The sequence below is a fragment of the Muntiacus reevesi genome, chromosome 2, assembly GCF_963930625.1.
Source record: "Muntiacus reevesi chromosome 2, mMunRee1.1, whole genome shotgun sequence".
Classification (NCBI taxonomy): Eukaryota; Metazoa; Chordata; class Mammalia; order Artiodactyla; family Cervidae; genus Muntiacus; species Muntiacus reevesi.
In genome coordinates, this window is record NC_089250.1 from 182656832 (window position 1) to 182680509 (window position 23678).

The 23678-nt window shown below is 47.0% G+C and overlaps 1 protein-coding gene across 2 annotated transcripts in view; it reads right to left on the reverse strand.

Moving 5' to 3' along the window:
* ADCY9 (adenylate cyclase 9) overlaps positions 1-15403 on the reverse strand; it is a 99432-nt gene extending 84029 nt beyond the window's left edge. Inside the window, exons 1-2 of one of the 2 annotated variants that reach the window (XM_065924218.1) lie at positions 15272-15403; positions 13255-14988 (exon numbers count right to left, since the gene is read on the reverse strand). In XM_065924218.1, the coding sequence (XP_065780290.1) occupies positions 13255-14947 (1693 nt within the window). In that variant the 5' untranslated portion in view covers positions 14948-14988; positions 15272-15403. Of the gene's footprint in view, positions 1-13254; positions 14989-15118; positions 15228-15271 lie in introns of those variants that run through there. The other variant, XM_065924219.1, reaches the window with a different exon arrangement.
* Between the last annotated feature and the right edge of the window lie 8275 nt (positions 15404-23678).

Sequence of the window (23678 nt, forward strand, 5' to 3'; positions counted from 1 at the left end):
ACAATATGCTCAGTGAAAGAAGTCAGACACAAAAGGCTGCATATTGCATAATTTTTTGTGCATGAGATGTCCAGAATAGGCAAATCCACGGAGACAGAAAGTAGACTAGTGGTTGCCAGGGGCTGGGAGGTTTAGGGGAGAAATGGGGATTGAGTGCTAATTTGTGCAGAGGTTCATGTGGGAGTGATAAAAATGTTCCAGGGACTTCCCAGGCAGTCCAGTGGTTAAGAATCCACGCTTCTGGGGCTTCTCTGGTGGCCTGGTAGTAAAGAATAGCAGGAGACACAGATTTGATCCTTGATCAAGGAAGATCCTACAGGCCGCGGAGCAGCTAAGCCCATGTGCCACAATTATTGAGCCTGTAATCTAGAGTCCATGTGCTGCAACTACTGAAGCCCACGAGCCCTAGAGCCCGTGCTCGACAATAGAGAAGCCACCACAATGAGAAGCCCATGTACTGCAACTAGAGAAAAGCCCAAGCAGGAACAATAACAGCCAAAAATAAAAATAAATAAATAAATAATGTTTTAAATAATCCATGCTTCCATTGCAGGGAGCATGGGTTTAATTCCTGGTTGGTAAACTAAGAGTTCTCATGCTGCGAGGCACTGTCAAAAAATAAACTGAAAAAAAAAAAGGTTCTAAGATTGATTATGGTGATGGTTGCACATTTCTGTGAATGTACTAAAAAAAATCACTGAATTTCACACTTTAAACAAGTGAATAGTATGGCACAGTATATGAATTATACCTCAAAAAAAGCTGTAATTTAAAAAAAAAAGTTCAAAATCATCCACCCCAAGAACTTCGTTCATATTCCTTGTTCAGGAAAGCTCCACACACCATAAGCAATGTTATTGAAAGAAGTAGAAACCTTAGTGCAAACTGGAACGCCTCCAGGGCAGTATATGGAACTGGAAATTTAATAGCTACTAAATAAAGCAACATCATGACTGGAGTTATGAAAGCAAACATTTCCATTTGAACTTCAAATGGCAGAGGGACAAAGTTGTTATCTTAGGATCGTGGGCTCTAAGAGTGTTCATAAATCACCATTTCTTTCAGGAGCCAGAGAGAACACAGGACTAATTAAGTTATCCCAGCTGAGAAAGTCACTATGAAATGTGTGTGAAAGACCAGAAAAGTTCTTTGAGATGTTTTGCTTGCATGGTAGTTCCACAAGGCTTTAACCTCCTGCAATGACTGACACTGAGTCAGGCGCTCTAGTCAGTAGAAAACATGTGACTCCAGCAGGCTGTGAATAACAGCTTCTCTAAGGGAAGCTACAGTTTCACAAGTTGGGCCTTTGTTGAGGTGAAATTCTCTCTCAGGTCGGATGGCACATGTACCCAGGGACAATGCTAACTCTCAGGACAGAGTAGTAGAGTGTTTTTCCTTTTTACTTTGTTTCACCAACCTTGCAGATCACAGAAAATGTCATATTACTTTCCATGAGCTACTTTGCAAGGCTTTGCTATTTTGTAAGATAGGATAAGAAAACCATTCAAATCTTTTATAAATCCTTTATAATGAAATCCAAGGGTTTCCTTTTATCACTGTGACCTGTAATTTCTAATTGAGAGGCCTAAGGTAGACTCTTCCTGGGTGTATTAATTTGGGGCCTACTGAAGTCATACTAACTACAAAGTATATAGGACCTTGGCACCCTAAATATACAGTCAGCTGATCCAGGAACCCACCTTGGGAGCAAGTGAGTCTTTTATTAATGGAATAATCAGTAAGCACATTATTAACCCAGTATTTGCTCTGTCCTATTAGGGAGAAACTTGCCAACACAAGTGAAATTCATTTTACTGGCAACTAACCTTCCAATCTCTCTCCCAAATAATGTTCAAACAAGAACCAAAGCACATTTTTTTTTTTGCTATTATTTAATCACTTTACATTTTCTCCAAGACATTTCCAGAGAATGTCTCAAACTTTCAAAATCAAATTAGATTCCTCTAATGATATTCTGCTTTATACAACAATTGTGATCCCCCCAAAAAAAAACAAAACCATGTGTAAATTACACTTCTATAGCTCAATCTTTATTTACTTATATTTGAAGGAAGTAAAGAATCCTTTAGAACATTAAGAATTTCACCATGCCCTGCAATTTAGTGGTTAGGTAAATCTGAGTTTCCATATGCTAAATTTATCTAAATGAGGGTTCATAGTTTAAACAAGTGGACGAAGAAGAAAACAGTTCCTCATATGAAGAATGTGTACTGTGTTCCAATCACAGAAGCTCAGCTGGTCTTAAAGAACGGTAGGGAATTTTAAGTACATCTAGTTCAAACTTCACGCTTTACGGACAGGAGGAAACTGAGAACCAAAGAGATTATTTTCCCGGAAGTGCTTATCTAGTTAGTGGAGAAAGCATTTCAAGATGAAAAGCTAACCTACTAAACAAATTAATTTTTTCAAATAATAAGATAATTCTATAAACATACTTTTCCTTCAAAAACACTCCCCTCTCCTGATTTTATACAGCTCATTCACAAAACAAAAATTAATGACCATAAGAAGCATTTCTCATGGAGAAGATAACTCATTTGTGAAGTTACAGAATGCAGTGTGACCCACACTTGCGATGTCAACATTTGACGACAGGATAAAACTAACTAAATTCACGGGCAATAGTCTCTTCCACCTAAAATGTCAAAGCCTTAATGGGATATTGTATGTTGATATCCATAAACAAGAAAATAAAATCACCTGCATGTGGGTTTTCTTCCTCTCTACAAACTACCTGGTAAAAAACCAAAGTTGAACAAAAAAACAAAAAAACAAAGTTGATATTTCCCACACAATTCAAACACAAATATAAATGATCCAAAAGCTGCTTTCAGTAGCACATTTTTCCTTGGAAGGAAAAAAAATGAATAGAATTTAATAGCATTACATAAAATCCTGGAAATTATGCACAAAGATTATGCTGGAGCTTTGCCCAAAAAAGGATATACTGGCTTTCCATGTTCACAAATGATAATCGAATAAGAATTTTAAGGAGCTACAGTATTATTAAAGATAAATATACTTATTGAAATCTCTGTCTTAAAAAGCTTAAAAATTATTGCCAAAACTAAGCCATTCAACCCCACATTTCCTGGGCCCTGAATAAACACTTGGGTTTTCAATCCTCTGCACTCCTGCTTGGCAGCCTTCCCCACGGACCCGGGAGCCCAGGACTGCCCCCACTCCCCACCTGCGGGCCATCCACACTCCCAGGCACTCTCCCATCTCATTCTCTAGGGCCTTTAGAGACCCTGCTCACAGCCTCGACTTAATTAACCACACAGCTATTCCTGGAAGGCCATTTGCTGCCTTCTCTCCACCTTCCATGCAGATGTCTGGGGCATGGTTTCGCACACAGGTCTGATGCTGGGAAAGATTGAGGGCAGGAGGAGAAGAGGGTGACAGAGGATGAGAGAGTTGGATGGCATCACCGACACGATGGACATGAGTTTGAGCAAACTCAAATTGTGAAGGACAGGGAAGCCTGGTGTGCTACAGTCCATGGGGTCGCAAAGAGTCAGATGCAACTTAGTGACTGAACACCACCACCCATGTTCATTCATTCATTTGTTCATGTCACAAATATTGAGCCTCTGCTGTATACCAGTTATGTTTCCGGCACCAGGAATACAGCAGTAAATAAAATACGCAAAAATTCCTGCTCTTGAGGCACATCCAAGCACGGTGGATACGGATGAGAAGTCAGATACACATTACCGTAACGCGCGGGAAGGGAAGTGGCGGGGCATCGTTCCAAAAGCTGTCGCTCAGAACAAGCGGCCCAGGGAGGGAATTCCTGGAGCGGGGTCTCCCGGAACTTTCCACAGCTATCCTGGAAGATGGGGCTTAAGGGGCAGGGGGCGTGCGCTTCAGTCTGCAAACAGGTGACCTACATTTTGGTCTAGGATTCCTTTCATTTTCTTGTTCTTTATCCTTATTTACCAACATTCGAGGGCACCTGTCCTTCAACAAGCATTAGCGGGAAGATACGGGAGACAGAAAGCTGCGTTGCTCTGTAATTGTCAACTGTGAGAATGTAAATTAAAGCTTCTGAGGAGCTTGAAGAAGTACAAACCATTTGTTCAGAAGTGCTCTTTCTCCATATAAACACGCATATACTATTAATTTTCTTTTCAAAAAAGAAGAGGGTAAAGCTTAGCTCAGTCTCACTCAACAAAAATACCAGACAAACAGAAATAACGAAATTTTCATGCCTATAATTTCTCTACTCCATAAAAACATTATGAGGTAAGTACAAGAGCCCTCAGACACTGCCAGTTTGTATGAAAAGAACTCAGGGGCTAACTCAAAAGGATTTTCCCAAGGGGCCAAGAAGGGACAATTTGAGCATAAAAAAAAACCCCACCATATCTGTAATGGAGTGAAATACACCAAAGAAGCTAAAATCCAAGAGTTTACATTAATTCTTGAAAAAAAAGCCACCAGTCCTCTTCAGAGGATGTTAAGAAACCAAGTCAGCCTGAAAACTGGTGGACAACGGGAAGGAATCAAGTAAATGAAACATAAACGTCTGGGATACACAGATACATAAACTTCTTGGGATACACAGATCCCAAGATCCTAGGATTTCACAATGGTTGAGATAATAACATGCCTGAAAACATTGTATGAACAGGAGAGAGCTGAATGAAGAAAAGTATAGCTGTTTTTCTGTTGCTGCTGCTGCTAAGAAAACGTTCCCCACTTTCAGTAATGCTAGTTAGTGAATCTAATCCCTACTGAGTACTATGTGCCAAGTACATTTCTAAGTACTTAATATTATTCTCTCCTTTAATCCTTACAACAATTCTGTGAAGCAGGTACCAATGTTTTCTAACACAGTCATTTGGGAATAAATACTAGCTCCACCATTTGGCAACTTCTCTAGCTGGATGACCATCACAGGTTACTTAACCTTTAACCTCTCAGTACTTCAGTTCCCACACCTATAAGGAGGAGATGGTAAGTCTTCCTACCTCCAGGCCTTTTTGTAATAAGATCAGCAAGTTTAGACAGTATTTGTTTAGGTGATTATTTGATTCGTATCTATTTTGCCTTCTAGGTTGTAGGCTTTTAAGAGGGCATCGTGCTCTATCTCCAGAACCTAGTCGAGCCATTGCAAATAGTTTAAAAAAAAAAAAGTCACTCTATGTTTATTGAATAAATAAATGAGTTTACAGTAGAACACAGCAGAGCTGAATAACTAACTGGTACAAATCTCATCCAATATCTCCAGAGTCCCAGAGGTGAAGATTTTCCCATAATTTCTCAACTATCAAGGGTCACGTCGCCTTAAGTACCTCTAAGCTCTGGGGACAAGACCAGCCCAAGAACAATACTGCCTGAACTCCCTCGAGCTTTCAGTAATGAAGCTGCCAAACTTGGCAGCTACAGTTTAACTAGGGCAAGTTATCCATGTTTTTGTATTTTGGACACTTGCCCTTTTTCATTCAAGAAACTGTCACAATCACAGTCCCTGGTGTGTTCTCAGTTTCAATACCCAATTACACAAGAGGTGTACCAGATAGAGAGCAAGAAAAAACACACCACTGAGTGCAACATGGAACGTGATTCCTCAGGCAGAAGAGTTGGTTATTGTTTACTGAACGTCTTTTGCAGTCACGTCGCTATGCTAATAACTGCTTTATTTGAATGATCAACTTGTTCATAGTCTCCCAACAGGCCTCTGACAGAGGCACTGTCGTTCCTGCTTTCCCTGGGTTCCACTGTTCAGAACTGAGAACTGATTCCAAATGTATGGGAAACCAAAACCCATGCACCGACCGCTACACTATTCCGCCAAAGAGGGAGCTCAGCAAAAATAAATCAAAAAACAAAGCTGACGTTCTTTATCCTGACCTCTAAACACCAGCAGTAGGGACTTGGCAGAGTCACAAAGGATTTTTTTCTTTCTTTTTGAGAAAAAGGAAATGCATGAACTGAAGTCACTTGCTACTTCCACAATAAATGTCACACGTCCATCCTCATTCCAACATGAACTCTACCATCTACACGAGAATGTGTCCGGGGAGTATGTACAAACTCTCGCTCTTCCTTTCCCACCACTCAGGGAAGCAGTTCTCAGGGTGGTGTGCAGACCCCCAGGGATCCCTAAGACTTCTGCAGGGCATCTGTGAGGCCGAAACTATTTTCATACTAACACATGACTTGCCTTTCTCCGTGTTGACATTGGGCTTCCCAAATGGTGCTAGTGGTAAGGAACACCCCACTACAGGAATCACAAGAGACACAGGTTCGACCCCTGGGTGGGGAAGATCTCTGGCTGGAGAAGGGCGTGGCAACCCACTCCAGCATTCTTACCTGGAGAATTCCATGGACAGAGGAGCCTGACAGGCTTCAGTCCATAGGGTCGCAGAGAGTCAGACATGATTGAGTGACTCAGCACACACGCACATGTTGATATTGGCCTTTATGATACAAAAGCAAACGTGATGATACTAAGCCAACATTCTTCATCCTGACCCCTAAAGAAACTGCCGGTGCCTGACCATGAAACTGAGCAGTAGCACCAAACTCTTCTGGTCATTAACCAGCTCTGTTGCATCACACACTTGCAGAAGGAAAAAACAGTCATTTGCACTTAAGAATGTCCCCTGATAAAGCAGTAAAATCGAATAATTGTGTTAAATGTTGAGTGTGTTCTGAGGGATGAGGTTGGAATGAGCCTACAACTCTGCCCTAAGAACTAAAGTGACCAGTTGTCTCCAAAAGCGTCTATGCTCCTGTTTGGGCTGCTTTTTTGATAGAACATCGCTTATACTTGATGCACAGACAGACTCTGGTCATTCACTTGAGTATCTGGCAGACTGTTCCTAAGAAATGAAGGAAATGAGTCTGTCCCTTCAACGAAAACAACTGAGTATATTTGTTGCCAAGGATGAAACTCAAACTTTCAAGGGAAAACCAGAATTTTAGAACATTGTTACCCACCACTGTGAAGCTGACATCGTCCTAATATTTAAAGACTTTATGTCGACATCTGGAAGATCTGCGTAACTCAAGAAACCATAATTTTCTAAAAGACCAATGATGATGTTACAAAGTCACACTTGGGTAAAAAGTTCTGTTCAAAAATCCAACAGGGTTTTTTGACAGCAGACAAAAGGCTGATTAGATATTGCAACTAATCCTCAATAAACTACCACTTCTTGGGTGTTCGTGCAGTACCAAAGAAAAATATCCACAACTATCTAAATGGCTATTAAAATGCTCCTCTACTTTCCAACTATCTCTCTCTGTAGAGTCAGATTTTCTACACATTCTTCAACATACTGCAACAGACAATGCCAAAGCAGTTAAGAAAATCCAGCTGACAGGCTTAAAAATGGCTCATATGGTAAATTTTTGTTACGTTGTATGTAATGACCATATTCTCGCAATACTAAAATCTAAACAGAAATACCAATACTGAAATCACCAATCAGCAGAGAGATGAAAATTTAGGCCCATGTGCATACACCATAGAAACTTCACTGTGTTCTTCTTTTCAAGATTATTATTCCACAGCAAAGTTCACAGGAGACACTGACTGGTATAGGTAAAAACACAATCATTTGAAGGCTGGTTAGTAGGCGAGAACACTGAAATTTCTTTACCTATTCTATTTGCTTCTTTTCAATTTTTTCCTTTCTTAGTTATCCTGCCTGAAAAGATGACTCTCCTCCCTTCATTCCACCTGCAATTCAGCAAACCATATCCTTAACTTTCTTTGCCAGAGGCTAATTTACTCAAAAGCTGGTCCTCAGGATCAACAGCTGTGTGCTCCTTCTGGAAGCCATATAATTTGGTCTGAAGGAGTCTGAATAAACTGTCATCAGGGGCTGCTTGAGCACCAACTCCACAGCTGTTTGCCGTCTCCGATCCCAGATGTCAAGCCAGATTTTCTGCTTCATCTTATCTCTGCCTCCTTGCTACTCCAGAGGCTGTTGGCTACATGCATGAGAGTCTGCTCAAGGATGCAGGTGAGCATGGAGTTTTTATTCAACAGGACTTAAGAGGGGACGCCAAGAGGTCAGCCATGGGCAAGCTCTACAGTAGCAAGATGCTGTTCAGTCATTAAGTTGTGTCCAACTCTCTGTGACCCCATGGACTACACCAGACTTCCCTGCCCTTAACTATCTTCTGGAGTTTGCTCAATCTCATGTCCATTGAGTCAGTGATGCCATCCAGCTATTCCACCCTCTGTCGCCCCCTTCTCCTCCTGCCCTCAATCTTTCCCTGCATCACAGTCTTTTTCAATGAGTAGCAAGGGGTATGGGCTAGGCTGGGGACAAGCTATCAAGTGAAGCCAGGGGTGCAAGCACCTAAGCTTCCTGCACCCCGAACTAGTACATAGCCAGGGATCCTAGCTGTAGCTGGCAGGGAACCAGGAGCCCAGACTCCCAGTTTGGGACAGCTGCTGGCAGAGGTTGAAGTGCTGAGTGTCTCTGCCCACTGTCAGATTGAGGAGAGACCCCAGACAGGGTCTAGATAGGAACTCTCCCAAGTGACAGCAGCACATGGTGAAGGAGCCAGTCACTGAAATGGCCACTGGGTGACCATCTCTCCCAGACACATCAACAGATCTTTCCCCAAGCTGCTCCACAAGTCCAAAGCTTGGTTTGCAGGGAAAGTCTTATTTTGTTTGGCTTATAACAATGCAATATGGTTGGTATTCCCTCTACAAATACACAATTGTTGGTGTAGATTTAGGGTGACCGAGCACCTTTATCTTCCTAGATCAATAGTTAAGGAGGGAAAATAAGATGTCTGTAGGTATTTTCTGAGTTTCACTTCCTTTGTGATTCTCTGCCTATGAGAGGGAAACCTGTAATAACTGACAGTACTCATCTTTTTTGCTTGTGGCCCAAGACAGAACACAACAGCAGCCAGCATCCTCTTGGGCCCAGTGGTATGTCCCAAATGGAGTTGAAGGACCCTTCTTCCCATCACTCAAATCAAACTATTTCTTCCTAATCTTTAATAATAATTGCCCCTCACTTTCTGGATCATTTTCAAATCCTAGTCTCCTGCTGAAAATTCTTTTAACCTTCTCTCTCAGTGACTGGCCACCCTCTCTAAAATTTCACACACACACACACACACACACACACACACACACTCTCTCTCTCTCTCTCCATAGTCTCCTTCCTGCTTTATGGCTTCTCCTTAGAACTGAACACACACACACACACACACACACACACACACACACACACACACACACACACACTCCATAGTCTCCTTCCTGCTTTATGGCTTCTCCTTAGAACTGAACACAAAACAAACTAACTTTTACTTTTACAAAGAAGAAATTTTTGTGTTTTGTTCACTGCTGTATCCACAGCAGTGGATACAGTGAGCACCTAGAAATGTGCCCCAAAATGCTGAATGAATGAATGGACAAGCCAGGGATTCCTGGCCTATTTCAAGTTCTACAACTTGATCCTGCACTTTCCACTTACACCACAGATTTTTCAAAGGCCTCTCACCCATTCCTGATGCCAAAAGATCCCCACATCAATTCCAGAAACCTGAAAAGCCTCTCAAACAATCCAGCCCCACGCCTGCCCCCTTCCTCTGTTTAATGTGGCTGTGGGTCCAACCCAGGTGACCTGACTGCTGCTCACACCGGCTGCCTCACCTCCATTGCCATTCTCGTTCCCTTGGTCCAGGCCACCAAGGGTTTACTGTAATGGCTTGCTAATATCCAACCCACACTCCCTAGGACTGAAAGAGTAAACTTTCTAAAACTGCAAGTCAGAGAACCTAAGCTTCCTGCCTAAAGCCCATCATGGCCCCTCATTACCTACAGGACTGAACCCAAACTCCTTCCCAGGTAATCACAGCTGCCTTTGTCCTGATGAACTACTTAAACTGCCCAGTCTGCCAAGAAATGTAACCCCAAGCCTTTGCCCAGGCTTCCCTGATAGCTCAGATGGTAAAAGAATCTGCCTGCACTGTGGTAGCCCTGGGTTGGGAAGATCCCCTGGACGAGGGCATGGCAACCCACTCCAGTATTCTTACCTGGAAAATCCCTAAGGACAGAGGAGCCTGGCAGGCTGCAGTCCATGGGGTCGCAAAGAGTTGGACACGACTGAGCGACCAAGCACAGCACAGCAAGCCTTTGCCCACGCTTCCCCCACTGCACTGAATGTCCTTTTATCCCCTAGAGAGCCACTGCTTGACCTCAAGACCCACCCTGGGTGCGTGCACATCTCTGTAGAATTCCCAATTCTGTGGACTCGAAGAATGTTTACAATCTGCAAGCTCACCCAGGGCAGGAACCATCACGACTCCACCTGTGTGCCCACAGGGCCAGGTGCCGTGAGAGGACAATAAAGATGTTCGAGGGGTGAGTGACAGTGCAGAAATAACGTCAGTCCACTTTCCACAAAGCCCATTCACACAAACTACAGAGCAGCAGCTTCCTCCCACACTGCCAGGCTAGCGCTGGAACCCCCAGTTCACTCCACGGATCTTCATTTCTACAAAGTCCTCGACTGGGTATTTTTAGCCCCAATATCAGAAAAGGGGACGAGAGGAAAGGCTAGCATTCAGCATTGCATAGAGAAAAATACCTGCCACAAACCCAAAGATGGGCTAAAAGGAATCTTATCTATATAACCTTAACTTCTTTTGTGGAAAGGGTCTTCTACAAACTATGCTAACATCTCAGCTGAGTAGATTTGTACAGCATCAGGAGAAGTGAACTGTGCAGTTTAAAAAAAAAAAGGTCAGGAAGTTGTGTAGACATCCTCTATTACTGGGGTCCTGTCCAGAGGGTTTCAAAATGAGCTGAATAAAGCAAAAATCATGGTCTCAGGGAAACTGTTAAAGAAGAGAATATTATATTTTAAAAAATCACCAGTTTGGCTAAGGCTTCTATCTTTCCCCATCCTCCATCCAGTGCTAAAATCTTCCCTTATAAATACACAGTGTACACAAATTTAAAGAAGAAATTAATTTACCAAATTTACACTATGTGGGTTTTTAAAAATTTACTCTAGCTTTTTTTGGGGGGCGGTGTCAGTGTCTTCAAGAACTTTGATCTGTAAGTTAAAAATAAAATTACACATAAATAAACCAAAATGGGTACTGCCAAAGAGTCAAAGACCTGGCAATTTCCAGACATACTGATTACATCTGTCTTCATTTTTGAAATTCAAGTAATACACTGCTCAGAGCACCACTTACAAAATTGCTATCATCGTCACACTTAATCTAACATAGCACAGTGCTGCTCCATTCTCTGGAATCTGTCCCACAATCCCTGCGGATGGAGCCAGGGACACTCAGATCCTAAAAGTAGCAATGGTTGCATCTGTACCCCACTCCACAGGCATCTCCAGACTCCAGAGCAGGGGCCACCAACCTACAGATGAAGACACTTGTCACAGTAGAACCTCAAGCCAACTGTAAACTGCAGTTTCTGACCTCATCAATGTAGCACTGCAAGCTCTCTGCTAGCATTAAGTCCAACGCTGTGTCTGACTCTGTGCAACCCTATGCCCACCAGGCTCCTCTATCAAGAATACTGGAGTGGGGGATGGGGAATACGTGTAACTCTATGGCTGATTCATACCAATGTATGACAAAACCCACTGAAAAAAAATTAAATTAAATTAAAAAAAAAAAAAAAGAATATACTTAGCAATAAAAAGAAAAAAAAAAAAAAGAATACTGGAGTGGGTTACCATGCCCTCCTCCAGGGGATCTTCCCCACCCAGGGATTGAACCTGTGTCTCTTGTGTCTCCTGCATTGGCAGGGGGGTTCTTTACCACTAGCGCCACCTGGGAAGCCCCCTTCCCCGATATACAGCACTGCTAATAATGCTGTGCAAAACTAACACAAAGGAGAGGCAGAGAGAAATTTGAGGAGGACAGAAGGAGAGAAAGTATTTAGCAGAAAGCAGACACAAAGCTCTCTAGGCAGAGAGAATTATCAGGTGAAAATATTCTTCTATTCTACCCACAAATTCCTCAACTGTTAGCAAAATCAACAGAACAAAGAAAGATCAGGATAAGGATAAAGTACCTTCACCAGATAACAAATAAGTAAATGATAGGGAGAACAAAGGAAATATCAACTGAGCACACAGGCGGTGTGACAATCCATCCAGGCCCTCAAACTCAACCACTTATGAGCGCAGATTTACACCATTACTTCTCCTGTCTCTGATTTAAGATGTTACTTATCCTGAGTACTCCCTTTCCAGGGGTTTTTCATCATGTAATTATACAACGCGGGGTACCACAAAACACAATAGAGCTTTACAAATGTTGGCTTTTAAAGATCAATGTTATTGTCTCTACATATTTCCAAAACAGATGTTCTCCTTCACCTGAAGACCTTAATAAAATAGAAGGATTCTTTTTAAAAAGGAGGGGAGAGGATGTTATTTAGAATTCTTACTTTTGATCCCAGTTACTTATAAGTCATCACTTCCCAGACCTCAAAGATTTTTGCCTTAAGTGAAAAAAAGAAAATTAAAAGAAGTAGCTTGGTGAAAAAACAAGAATAGCAGTAAGGAACTTAAGACAGGGACAAATCTGAGGAGCTGGGGGAGGAGGTCTAAAGACTGCTCTGGGTATATGTCCCACTTTCAAATCACCTGGTGGTTTAAGAAGTTCACCATTCTAAAATGCTGCTGTCCAAAAGGTAAGACAAATACCATGATTGGAAACCATAATGAACATATGAAAATTGAAAGCTGAAAATGCAAACATTTAAAAAAGAGACCCAGGCAAAAGGCAGTGTGCACTTGGGGGTACATAATTTCATCTAATTCTCAAGGGTCCTGCAGGGCTTAGCCGACTTCTTTATTCCAGCAAAGTGAGGCCTAGAGAGGAGAAAGGCATAGAAAAATGTTTTGATGGGGCTTAAGGGCAACCTAATGGATCACAAAGGCAATTTCTTATGGTGCTTCAAAGTTTTGACCACTGAAGGGCTCGGATCCCCTCACACTCATTGGACCTGCCCCAGCATCTGAGAGACATTAACAATCGGCTGACGGGCAACACATTTTCAAAGCTCTCCTTCCTTCTAAAGCTGTCATCTAGGTCAGCACTGTCACAGTGAACAGACCTGTGATATCTGACTCACTAGGGGAAAAGTCCCACTGGCCCTGGGAGACAACTGATCTACCTCTAGATACTGGAAAGAGATTGTTTTGTTTTTTCAACACAAACGGGATAGGGGAGGGAGGTGATGAGGCAAAGAAATGCACATACCTTTCAACTGGTCAGCAACAACACTCTGGCCAAGGCGTTCGGTAACTTTCCCATCCTCCATTTCGTACCGGTCATCTAGGTATTTTGCAGTGGCCTCGGAAATGTGAACCTTGCCAGCCACTCCCAGCTGCTCCATGAGATTGGCCAAGTTCACATCATTGGACCACACGTCAAATTTAAACCTCCTCATGCCCAAGATGCCACACAGGACGGTCCCCGTATGAACCCCAACGCGCATGTTCACCATCTCTTTCTTCTCCTGGCAGAACTGCTCGATGGCTCTTATCATGCCCAACCCCATCTCGATGCAGCAGTAGGCATGGTCGGCCCTTGGCTCAGGACACCCAGCCACACAATAGTAGCAGTCTCCCAGGGTGCTGATTTTCTCACATTTGGTCTCCTCACACAACCGGTCGAAGCGGCCAAACAGATCGTTGAGGAGACCCACCAGGGCGTGGGCAGACTTATTGGCACTCATCTTGGTGAAGCCCACGATATCTGCAAATAAAATACTGACTTCTTCGATCTGCTGCATCTTAAACGGGCGGAAGGCGATAGGGGTTTTCTGGATGGAAGACTTCTTCTTCCTGTTCTTGGGGCTGGAGGTGGCATGCCTTTTGACAGAATTCTCGCTCTCCTCATCCCCCTGTTTCATCAAGTCGTCAGCTATGATTCTTGGCATCACAGAATGAATCATCCTCTCTTTCAGGGCTTTTTCCACTTCCAGATCCTTTCCGTGCATAATAGACTGGCCGACCTTGAGAAAGGTGCTCCTGGATCTCACCTGGGACATGATGAACAGGTGGATCCCGATGGCATGAATGCAGAGGTGGAGCAGTGCCCGGCTCAGCAGCTCCCAGTGCAGGGCCTCCGCTCCAGGTGAGGGAAAGCAGGCTTCGTCTTGGAAGTGATAGCCAAAGGTCTCAAAAAGAACAGAATAGGCCACTCCCAAAATCAAGCTCAAGTACAAAGGTAAGTGCATGACGGTGTAGAGCAAAAAGAGCACTTCGATGCACATGGAAAAGCTCCCCACTTGAGATAAGCAAGTGTCTGTGGGCCTGGCGGCCCGAGTATGATTGAAGCTGTCAACTCGTCCTGAGAGGGGCGTCAAAACCTGAAACTGGGCAGCCAGGGTCAGGGCGAACACCAGGAGGGTGAGAACCAGCGAAGTCCACACGTAATGGCGGGCGTACATCTTGGTGAAGGTAAACAGAAAAAAGCCCACACACACCACGAGGAAGCACAGAGCAGGGACTACCATGACAATCAGTTTCGATTTCATGTGGACCCCAAAGTAGATGCTCCAGAGAAGACAGGCGAAGCCTATGTAGAAGAGCGCATAGCGGAAGCGGCGCTGGGTCTGCGGGAAGCAACGCTCCATGCAAGCCTCCTCCAGGTTCACGGAGTCGAACTTGGGGTCCCACCACCGGCTGGAAGCCCGTTCGAACAGCTGGGGCAGCTTCTTCCTCCTGCGCAGGCGGCCTCCGGCGCCCATTCTCCGGGGGACCCCTCCGGAGTCCCCGGAGCTGCTGCAGCTGGAAGAGATGCTGTACTTGCAGTGCTTCGGGTGGCTGTTGGAGGACGGCTGCTTGGGGTTGATCCTGACCCGCACGCTGTTACTGTCTCCGCTGGAGTCACAGCTCACCTCGGTGCTGTGGTGCTGCAGCAGCTGCTGGTGGGGCGGGGAAGCCATGTTGCCGAGCTCGGAACCCTGCCGGCCGGGGTCACCGGGACCTGTCGGCGAGACAGCCAGAGTCAGCCCGGGGTCTGTTCCTGCAGGAACGCGCACCTGAAGGCCACCAGCCCTACCGGCTTCCTCAGCGGGGGCCCTGGCGGTCTACTGGGAAAGCCACCGTCTGCTCACGACGACTGGGGAATGTCTGAGCACCGCTCCACCGTCCACCCTCGAGGCCGACCGCAGCCACCGGGCCGGACCGGGAGCGCCCGGGGGTCCGCGGGCGGCCGCCCCCGCGCCCGTCCACCGCCGCCCGAGCTCGTTTCCTCCGCGCGCACTCGCCTGCTCCGCCGCCCGCTCCTGAGGGAAGTCCAGCCGAGCCTTCTCACGCCGCGGGCCGCTCTTGCAAACACAGCTCTCCCGGCTGCGGCCGCCGGCCACTCATGCTGTGCACGGAGCGGCGCCTCAGACGCGTCAAGGCCGGCGGCCGGACCCCCGCCCCCGCCCCGCGCGCGGCGGCCCCGCGGGCGGCGGGCGGGCGGGCGGCGAGGCCCGGTGCCCCGAGCGAGTTTGCGGAGCCCGCGGCGCTGCGGCCGCCCCCGTCGGCGCGGCCCGTCTAGCGGGGCCTGACCCGGCCGCGCCGCCCCTCCCGGCCTCCGGGGCCGACGAGGCGGGCGGGGATGCCCCGCGCCCCGTAGCCGCCGGGCGCCGAGCGCAGGGCGCGGCGGGCGCGGGCCCCTCAGCCGGCGGCCCGTGCGCGGCGCTGCCGCAGAGCCCGCTCCCGCGACGCCGACCCGGGACGCCCGCCCGCCGCCTGGGGCCGCCTCCTGAGCTAGAGATGCCGCCCCGGCCGCGGCCGCCGACGAGCCCCGCGCTGCCGCTGCCTCATGTCGGAAGAGCTGCCGCCGCCGCCGCCGTCGCCACCATCTCCGGCCCCCTCCCCCTCCCGCTGTCACTGACAGACTCGCGCCCGCGCCGCCCCTCGCCCCTCCGCAGCGCGCACGCGCGGCCCGCGCACGCCGCCGCCAGGTCCGGGGCACGCGCACGGTGCCGCGCCGGGACGACAAGGCTGCGGGACAGGGGCGGGCCGTGTGCTGAGGCCCCGCCCTTCGCCCTGCGCCTGGGGCCGCGCCGCGCCCTGGCCGCGGGCTGCGCGCGATGCGGAGGCGGCGGACGCGGCTGAGAGACCGCCGTCCCTCTTAGGTCGGCCTAGCAGACCCGCTCGCAGAAACCTGAGGGCATCTGCTAGTTAAGGAGCTCCTGAGGTGCGACGTTTGGGACTTGAAAATGTTTACCCTCCCGCTCAGCACACCTTGTTTATAAATGGAAGTTTGCAACTAATTGCTGTGCCTAAAGGGAGGCTTCCCTTTCCTCATAAGCAATGAGCAAGTGTCACCCGGGACTCGAGCCCCTCCCTGAGCGTGTTTGGGGCGACCATCTCGGTGCAGTCCGAGCCCCAGCCTCTGCTGGCCCGGCCGGACAGACCCCCAGGAGGTCATGGTTGACCCTGGAAAGCTGGTGCCACTGAGACCCAGCTTCTGCAGCCCTAGGGAAGGTTTCCCTTCCCGTCCTTGGGTCGTCTCCCCCTCCTCCTGGACAACTGTTTTTCCGTTTCCACAGAGGAAGTTTTCAAAGCAACAGTGACCTGGTGAGCACTGTCTGCAAGGTGAAATACAGCCCTCTGCTCCCTAGGGCACCAGTCCTGACTTTGTCCTCCACACACCTCACAGTACCTCCTGCCAGTCACCAGGGTCTGCGACCACCTTGCCTCACCAGATTTCACTGCTAAATTAGAAAATAAAGTAAAATGCCGTTTGTCTGCATGGTGGAATATTAGTCAGCCATGGAAAGGGAGTGGTGGGCTGATTCACTGCTGTAACCTGGGTGAATCTTGAAAACATGCTGCTAAGTAAAAAAAAAGCTCATCAGGAAAGACTTCATATTGTACAATTCCAGTGTATGAGATGTCCAGAAAAGGCAAATCCAAAGAGACAGAAAGCAGATTAGTGATTGCTAGGGACTGGTGGTGATGAGAATGTTCCCGAACAACACGGAGGTGGCAGTCACACAATACTGTGAAAGTACTCAATGCCTCTGAATTGTACATTTTAAAATGGTTCAAATGGTAGATTTTATCTTATGTGTATTTTATCACAATAAAAGAAAAAGAAAAACAAAAAGTAACACAGTAACTCTGCTGTGGTATTTCTGCAAAGAGTGAGTAACCATCTAATCATGAGAAAACACCAGACAAACCCCAATTGAGAAGTGTTTCTCCCAAGTTATTGACCAGTACACATATAAAGAGTCAGCGTCATGAAACACCAAAATACACTGTCACAAATCACAGAAAACTAAGGGATACAACAACTCAATGGGATATAGGATTCTGATTTGGAACCCAGAATAGAAAATGTCATCTATGGGAAACTTGAATAAGGTCTGTAGTTTGATTAATGGCATTGAGTTGTGAGATGTTGATTTCCTGGTTTGGATCATTGTACTAATATGATTGCATGTGTGCGTGCTCCGTCTCTTCCAACTCTTTGCGATCCTATGGACTGTAGCCCACCTGGCTCATCTGTCCCTGGAACTCTCTGGACAAGAATACTGGAGTGGGTTGCCATGCCCTCCTCCGGGAGATCTTCCCAACCCAGGAATGGAACCTGCGTCTTCTGAGTCTCCTGTATTGCAGGAAGATTCTTAACTGCTAAGCCACCAGGGAAGCTACTAATTTGATTAGGTACCATGGTAACATTAGGGGAAGCTTGGGTGTAGGGTATAGGAGAACTCTAGTATTTTTTGCAACTTTAAAATTGTTTCAAAAATAAAAGTCATAAAAAATAAAAATAAGGCCTCTATTGAGCTTCAATGATGTGCCAGGCACTCTCGCATATTCCATTTTTTGCAGATGAAAAAAATTGAAGTTCAGAAGAGCAGTCAGTGAAATAAGCGTAGGAAACTTACATTGCTCGAATGTGGCGTTAAGTACCAGAAACCACTGGATGCTTTCACTTGTGACCTTTTTGGTCCTCACCACAACCCGCTGAGGTAGATATTATTGTCCCTATTTTAGAGATGTGAAACTAGGAGCTGGAGAGTGACATGCTCAAAGTCAGACAATGGGCTAGGGACGGAGTTCAGATTGAAAACCAGATCAGAGTCCTGCGGCCAAGAAGCTCTGAGCATCCAGTCACCACTCTCTGTGAGCTTCCAGGTAGCCCTTTAACCACCCCGCTGCCTCCTCTATTGACCGACCTAGCTGGACAGGAAGCCCTGGGAGACAGTGTTAACTGTGCACTACCAACCCCCATTCAGTGCTATCCTACGCTCCCCATTTCTGATTTCCTTCAATAATCTGAAAGTTGGCCTGCGTGCGCTTTTCCTCCTCTCTGCAAATCATTCAGTCCACCCACTGTTGCTGGTGACTTTGACATTGTAAATCAGCCATGTCAGGTTTTTAGACACAGGAAATGGTCATATCCACCTTCTTTTGTTTGTCTTCTGGAAACAGTTAGGCAACATTCCCTGCTGAAACCTATAAACTGCTAGAGCATCCTCAATCTCCAGGTTAGGGCTTGAGTCATTCCATAAACCCTTGAGATTGGGGACAATGTGCCTGGCATTATGTGTTAGGCCCCGGGTGTATAATGATACCCATCTTCCCCCATGGCTGAGCTGGTAAAGAAGCCACCTGCAGTGCAGGAAACAAAGGAGACATGGGTTCGATCCCTGGGTTGGGAAGATCCCCTACAGAAGTAAAAGGCAATCCACTCCAGTATTCTTGCCTGGAGAATCCCATGGACAAAGGAGCCTGGCAAATTACAGTTCACAGGGTCACAAAAGAGTTGGACACAACTTAGTGACTAAACAACAACAAGCAAGTTTCTTTAAGTACATTTTAAATCCTGGAAACATTAAAAGCTTAGAAACCGTCTTTTCCTCCATACCTGTGTTACACGAAGGCACGAAGACATGAGGTAGAAATGCATCGAGACACAGATAAACACCATGTGAATCATAATACAAACATCTTGGGTTCATGAAATGACTACATGGTTAGCAAGAGGCTGGTGCCCAGGGCAGCGAGTGAACTCAGTGTAGGGCTACACAGAGCAGAGATCACAGCTTCCTGAGATTCAGGGAGGTCAGGGACAGAAAGCTAGTTCCGCAGCATTGCCAGGACAGAATAAAACCTCATTCCTGGACTGCTCAAGTATTCCGAGAAGGCGGAAGTCCTGTTATCGCCTGTGCTCCGGCCACGGGGCCCTGCGGGGAAGAGGGGCCGAACTCACTTGACTCTGCAGCTCAGAGCTTGTCTTCCTCCCGACACTTAATCAGCTGAGCCTATGGTCACAGTGCCTTTTGCAGGACTGTAGTCTGGCCTCTGCCCCACCAGGGATGGTGGTCATGCAGGAGTGCCCCAGTTGCCAAGACAGAGAGCCGGTAGGTCTCCTTCCTCCTTGGCTCAAAGTGGAGTCAGACAGGCCTGGCCGCAGGCAGTTCCAGACTTTAGTACTTCAGAAACCTGTTGCCTGCTCCTAACAGGCAGGGAAGTGGACCGGCAAGTCCCAGTGGGGCTGAGGGAAGAGGCTGGAGTCTCTTGAGGATTCTGGGAGAGACAGCAGGACGATGTGAGGCCAAAGCAGTCGGTTCCGCAGTGGGACTGCCTGACTTCAAACCCCAGCCACACAGTTTGCTGTGCAACCTTGGGCTAGTTACTTAACCTCTAGGAACCTAAGGGCCCTGCTCTATAAACTGAGGCTCAAAATAGAACATACTTCATACAGTTACTATGAGGATTAAATCATACGAGCCAAAGAACACGCTTTATGCAACAACTGGTATGTCAGCCAGTTCATACCAGCACCATCAGAGATGAGCCTTGCGGGAGAGTGTGAGGGTTAATTTCACGTGTCAACCTGTCTAGGTCATAGTGCTCAGTTATTGGTCAAACGTCACCCTAGATGTTGCTGTGCAGGTGTTTCTCAGACATGATTAGTAACATTTAAATTCATAGCCTCTGAGTCAGGCAGACCACCTTCCCTAATGTGGGTGGGCCTCACCCAATCAATTGCCGGCCCTCAGAGAAGAGCCCCTAGTCCTGTGAGGGGGAGGGAACTCTGCCTTCAGACTGCAATGTCCACCTATCTGACTTTCCAGTTGCTGCCTCCCCCATGGAGTTCCGACTTTCCAGTCCCCACCACCTCCCTCTGTAAACACACATTCCACTGGCTATTTCTCACAAGACCCCGACTGACACACCAACGCTGAGTCTTCCAACCCGTGTGCGTGGCGGGGGGACTGCGAAGCCTCCTTGTGAGGGAGGAGGCCTCACTCGATCACAGGAGAGAGAAGGACATCCTAGCCAAGGAGGCGCCCGCTCCACCGGGGGCTTCGAGGGATGGGAGGCGAACGACACCACCTCACAGAGGAGCCTGGGCTGAGGGACTTGTTCAGGGTCACCAACTAGGAACAGAGCTGCTGGGCTTGAGCCCGGATCTGCCCACCTCACAAACTGCAGGGCTTCTCCCATCAACCAAGTGAGCAGCATCCATGGGGGGAGAAGAGGAGTTAGCACATCAGGGAAGGGGGTAGAGGGCAGGGCGGGGATGTGGGGAACAGAGAGAGGGTCAGAGAAACCACAGGAACCCAAGCCAGGAAGACAGGGAGTGTAAGCCCAGCACTGCTTTAGAGAGCTGACTGCATTTGATTTAAAGATGCCCTGTTTGGGCTCAGTGTCCACTCTCCCCTGGGTCTCCAGCCTGCTGCCTGCCCTGCAGACTCCAGGTTTGCCAGCCCTCACAATCATACGAGCCAGTTCCTTAGAATAAATCTCTGTGGATGGATGGATGGATGGACAGATGGATAAATAGTTAGATGGACTGAAGGATGGACGGACCTAGATAAGCAGATATACATCTGAGCACAAGCACACGGAAGGATAGATAGATCTGAATCCATCCATTCACCTTACCTATCTACCTACCCATCTACTTGTTGGTTCTGTTTCTCTGGGGAACTCTGCCAGTGAGGGCAGCAAAACCAGGGCCCAGGAGCCTTAAGGACAAATGTCCCAGAGAGAGGCCTGAGCAGGTGGTCTGTGCCCAGGAGGTTGAGCAGACCAGCTGGGCAAGGCAGAGGGGGCGTGCGGCAGGGTGAGGCTGTGCTGAGGGGAGGCGTGTGGGTGTGGGCGCAGCCCTGGCCGAAGCGGCCACACACAGAGCACATTAGCAGACACACACACCCCCCCAATATAGATCTGCTTTCACAGGTGGAGCCAGGGCAGTTGTAGAAATGTGCTTGGGAAGAGAAAGGAGCCTACCTCTCCCTTCCAGTGATGTCACCATATAGATGATGGGACCAATAATGTCACCTATAGATGCAGACACATCCCTGCCTGAGGGCATCACGGCTCAAAGTCAGGGAGAGGCAGAACAGCTTGAGAGGCAAGTCTGGGAGGCTCTCTTTGGAATCTGGGCACAGCTGCCAGGCATGGGATCGGCATCCAAGAAGGGACTCTGCACACTGTTGAAGCTCATGTGATTCTGAAGGTAGGGGCTGGTGTGACAGAACAGCCTCCTGTAGACAGATGCTCCAAAAGGCTGGCAATGGGAGCTGGTTTCACCCAGAGTCCTGCTCACAGCCTGGGGCAGAGACACCATCCCCACCAGATGCACCAAAAGCTGACCCTGGTTACCCAGAGCAGCTGGACAGATCTCACAGCCGTTCACGGGAGAAAATGGCACAGTGGCAAAGCAGAGTCCGTCAGTGCCAGAAGCTCCTCTGTTCTTTATTAGAAGGGTTCCTGTGGTTGCCTGGACTACCCTGGTGGTCCAGCGGTTAAGAGTCCACCTGCCAATGCAGGGCTCACAGGTTCGATCCCTGGTCCTGGAAGATCCCACATGCCTTGGAGCAACTAAGCCCATGTGCCACTATTGAGCCTTAGCTCTAGAGCCTGGGAGCTGCAATTACTGAGCCGTCCTGCAGCAACCACTGAAACCCGAGCACTCGAGAGTCTGTGCTCCACAACAAGAGAATCCACCCCAATGAGAAGCCCGTACACCACCACTAGAGAGCACACCCCGCTTTCTGAAGCTAGGGAAAGGCCACGCAGCCACGACCCTGTGCAGCCAAAAATAAATGTTCAAAGGCATCTGCTGGGAATGGACGCTCTGCCTGCCCTTTCTAATAACTGCTGTGATATCATATGCTTGCACCCATTCTTTCTCCCAACAATATAAACGCCGAGATAGGACAAGCACAGAGCACAGTGGTTTAGAATGTCAGGGCCTGCGTTTTGTTTCTACATGGAGGCCCAGCGATACTGCAAGAAATGCTCCTGCTCCAAACACCTAACAAGAAGTATTTTTTAATTTCTGGTAAGAAAAAAAACACAAAACTTAACCATTTTAACCACTTTTCATAGTACAATTGGATGACATTAAGCACATTCATATTATTGTGCAACCATGACCACCCTCCAGCTCCGGAATTTGCTCCTCTTCCCCGACTGAAACTCTGTCCCCATTAAACACTAAGTCCCAATTTCCTCCCTGTCCCCAGTCCCTGATAACCTCTGTTCTACTTTCTGTCTCAATGAATATGACTGTTCTAGATGCCCCATCTAAGAATCATACAATAGTTTTTTTTTTCCTTTTGTGTCTGGCTTATTTCACTTGGTATAATATCTTCAAGGTACATCTATGCTGTAGCACATGTCAGAATTTCATTCCTTTTTAGGGCCGAATAACATTGCATTGTTTGTATGTACCACATTAATTCAGTGTACTGTACTTTGGAAATTAATTGCTTATTGTTTGCAAATATTTTCTCCCATTCCTCAGATTGTCTTTTCATTTTGCTTACAGTTCCGTTTGCTGTGAAAAAGCTTTTTAAATGTCAATGTATTTTTTAAATTTTCAGCAAACTAGGAATAGAAAGAAACTTCCTTAACCGAATAAAAAGTACCTACCAAAAAAAATCTATAGCAAACCTAATATATAACAGTAAAATGTTAAAAGTAGACCCTTTAAAAATCAGGAAGGACAAAAATTTTCTCTGCTTCTTTTCAACTTTATTCAGTGTATTCCAGTCTGTGTAATAAAGCAGTTAGAAAAACAAAAGGTATAAGATTGAAAAGGAAGAAGCAAGTCTGTCAATCAGTCATTCACAAATCTGTAGTCAGCACCTACTCTGTGCCACACACTGTTGTAGATGTTGGCAACTTAATAGTGGGGGAAAAGAGACAAAATTCCTAACCTTATGGAATGTATATTTAAGTCACAGGTGGGAAAAGCCAGACAATGAGCAAGACAAATAAAGAAAATTTTGTAGTCTTCTAAAAGGTGGTGAGAAAAATAAAAGTGGAAGTGGGCTGGCCAGGCTGTGAGTTGGACTAGCTCAGGGAACACCACTCGCTTCCTCATCTGTGGGGAAGGCAACCCTGAGATTACAAAGAAGGCATGCTGGTCAAGGGATTACGGGATTGCTGCAACTTTTTAACAGGGTGACACGGGTAGGTCTCACTGAGAGAGGCATGTTTGGGTAAAGATTTGAAGAATGTAAGGAGTGAATCGTGGGGCTCTCTGGGAAGCAGTGTCCTAGACATAAGGAAGAATCGGCGGTAGGAATTGCTGGAGATGGGAGCCCGTCTGGTGGTCCAGGAACAGAAAGGAGGCCCAGGGGAGTTAGCCAGGGAGACAGTCCCAGGAGGTGAACTCAGAATGGTCACGGGGATTACAAGCCA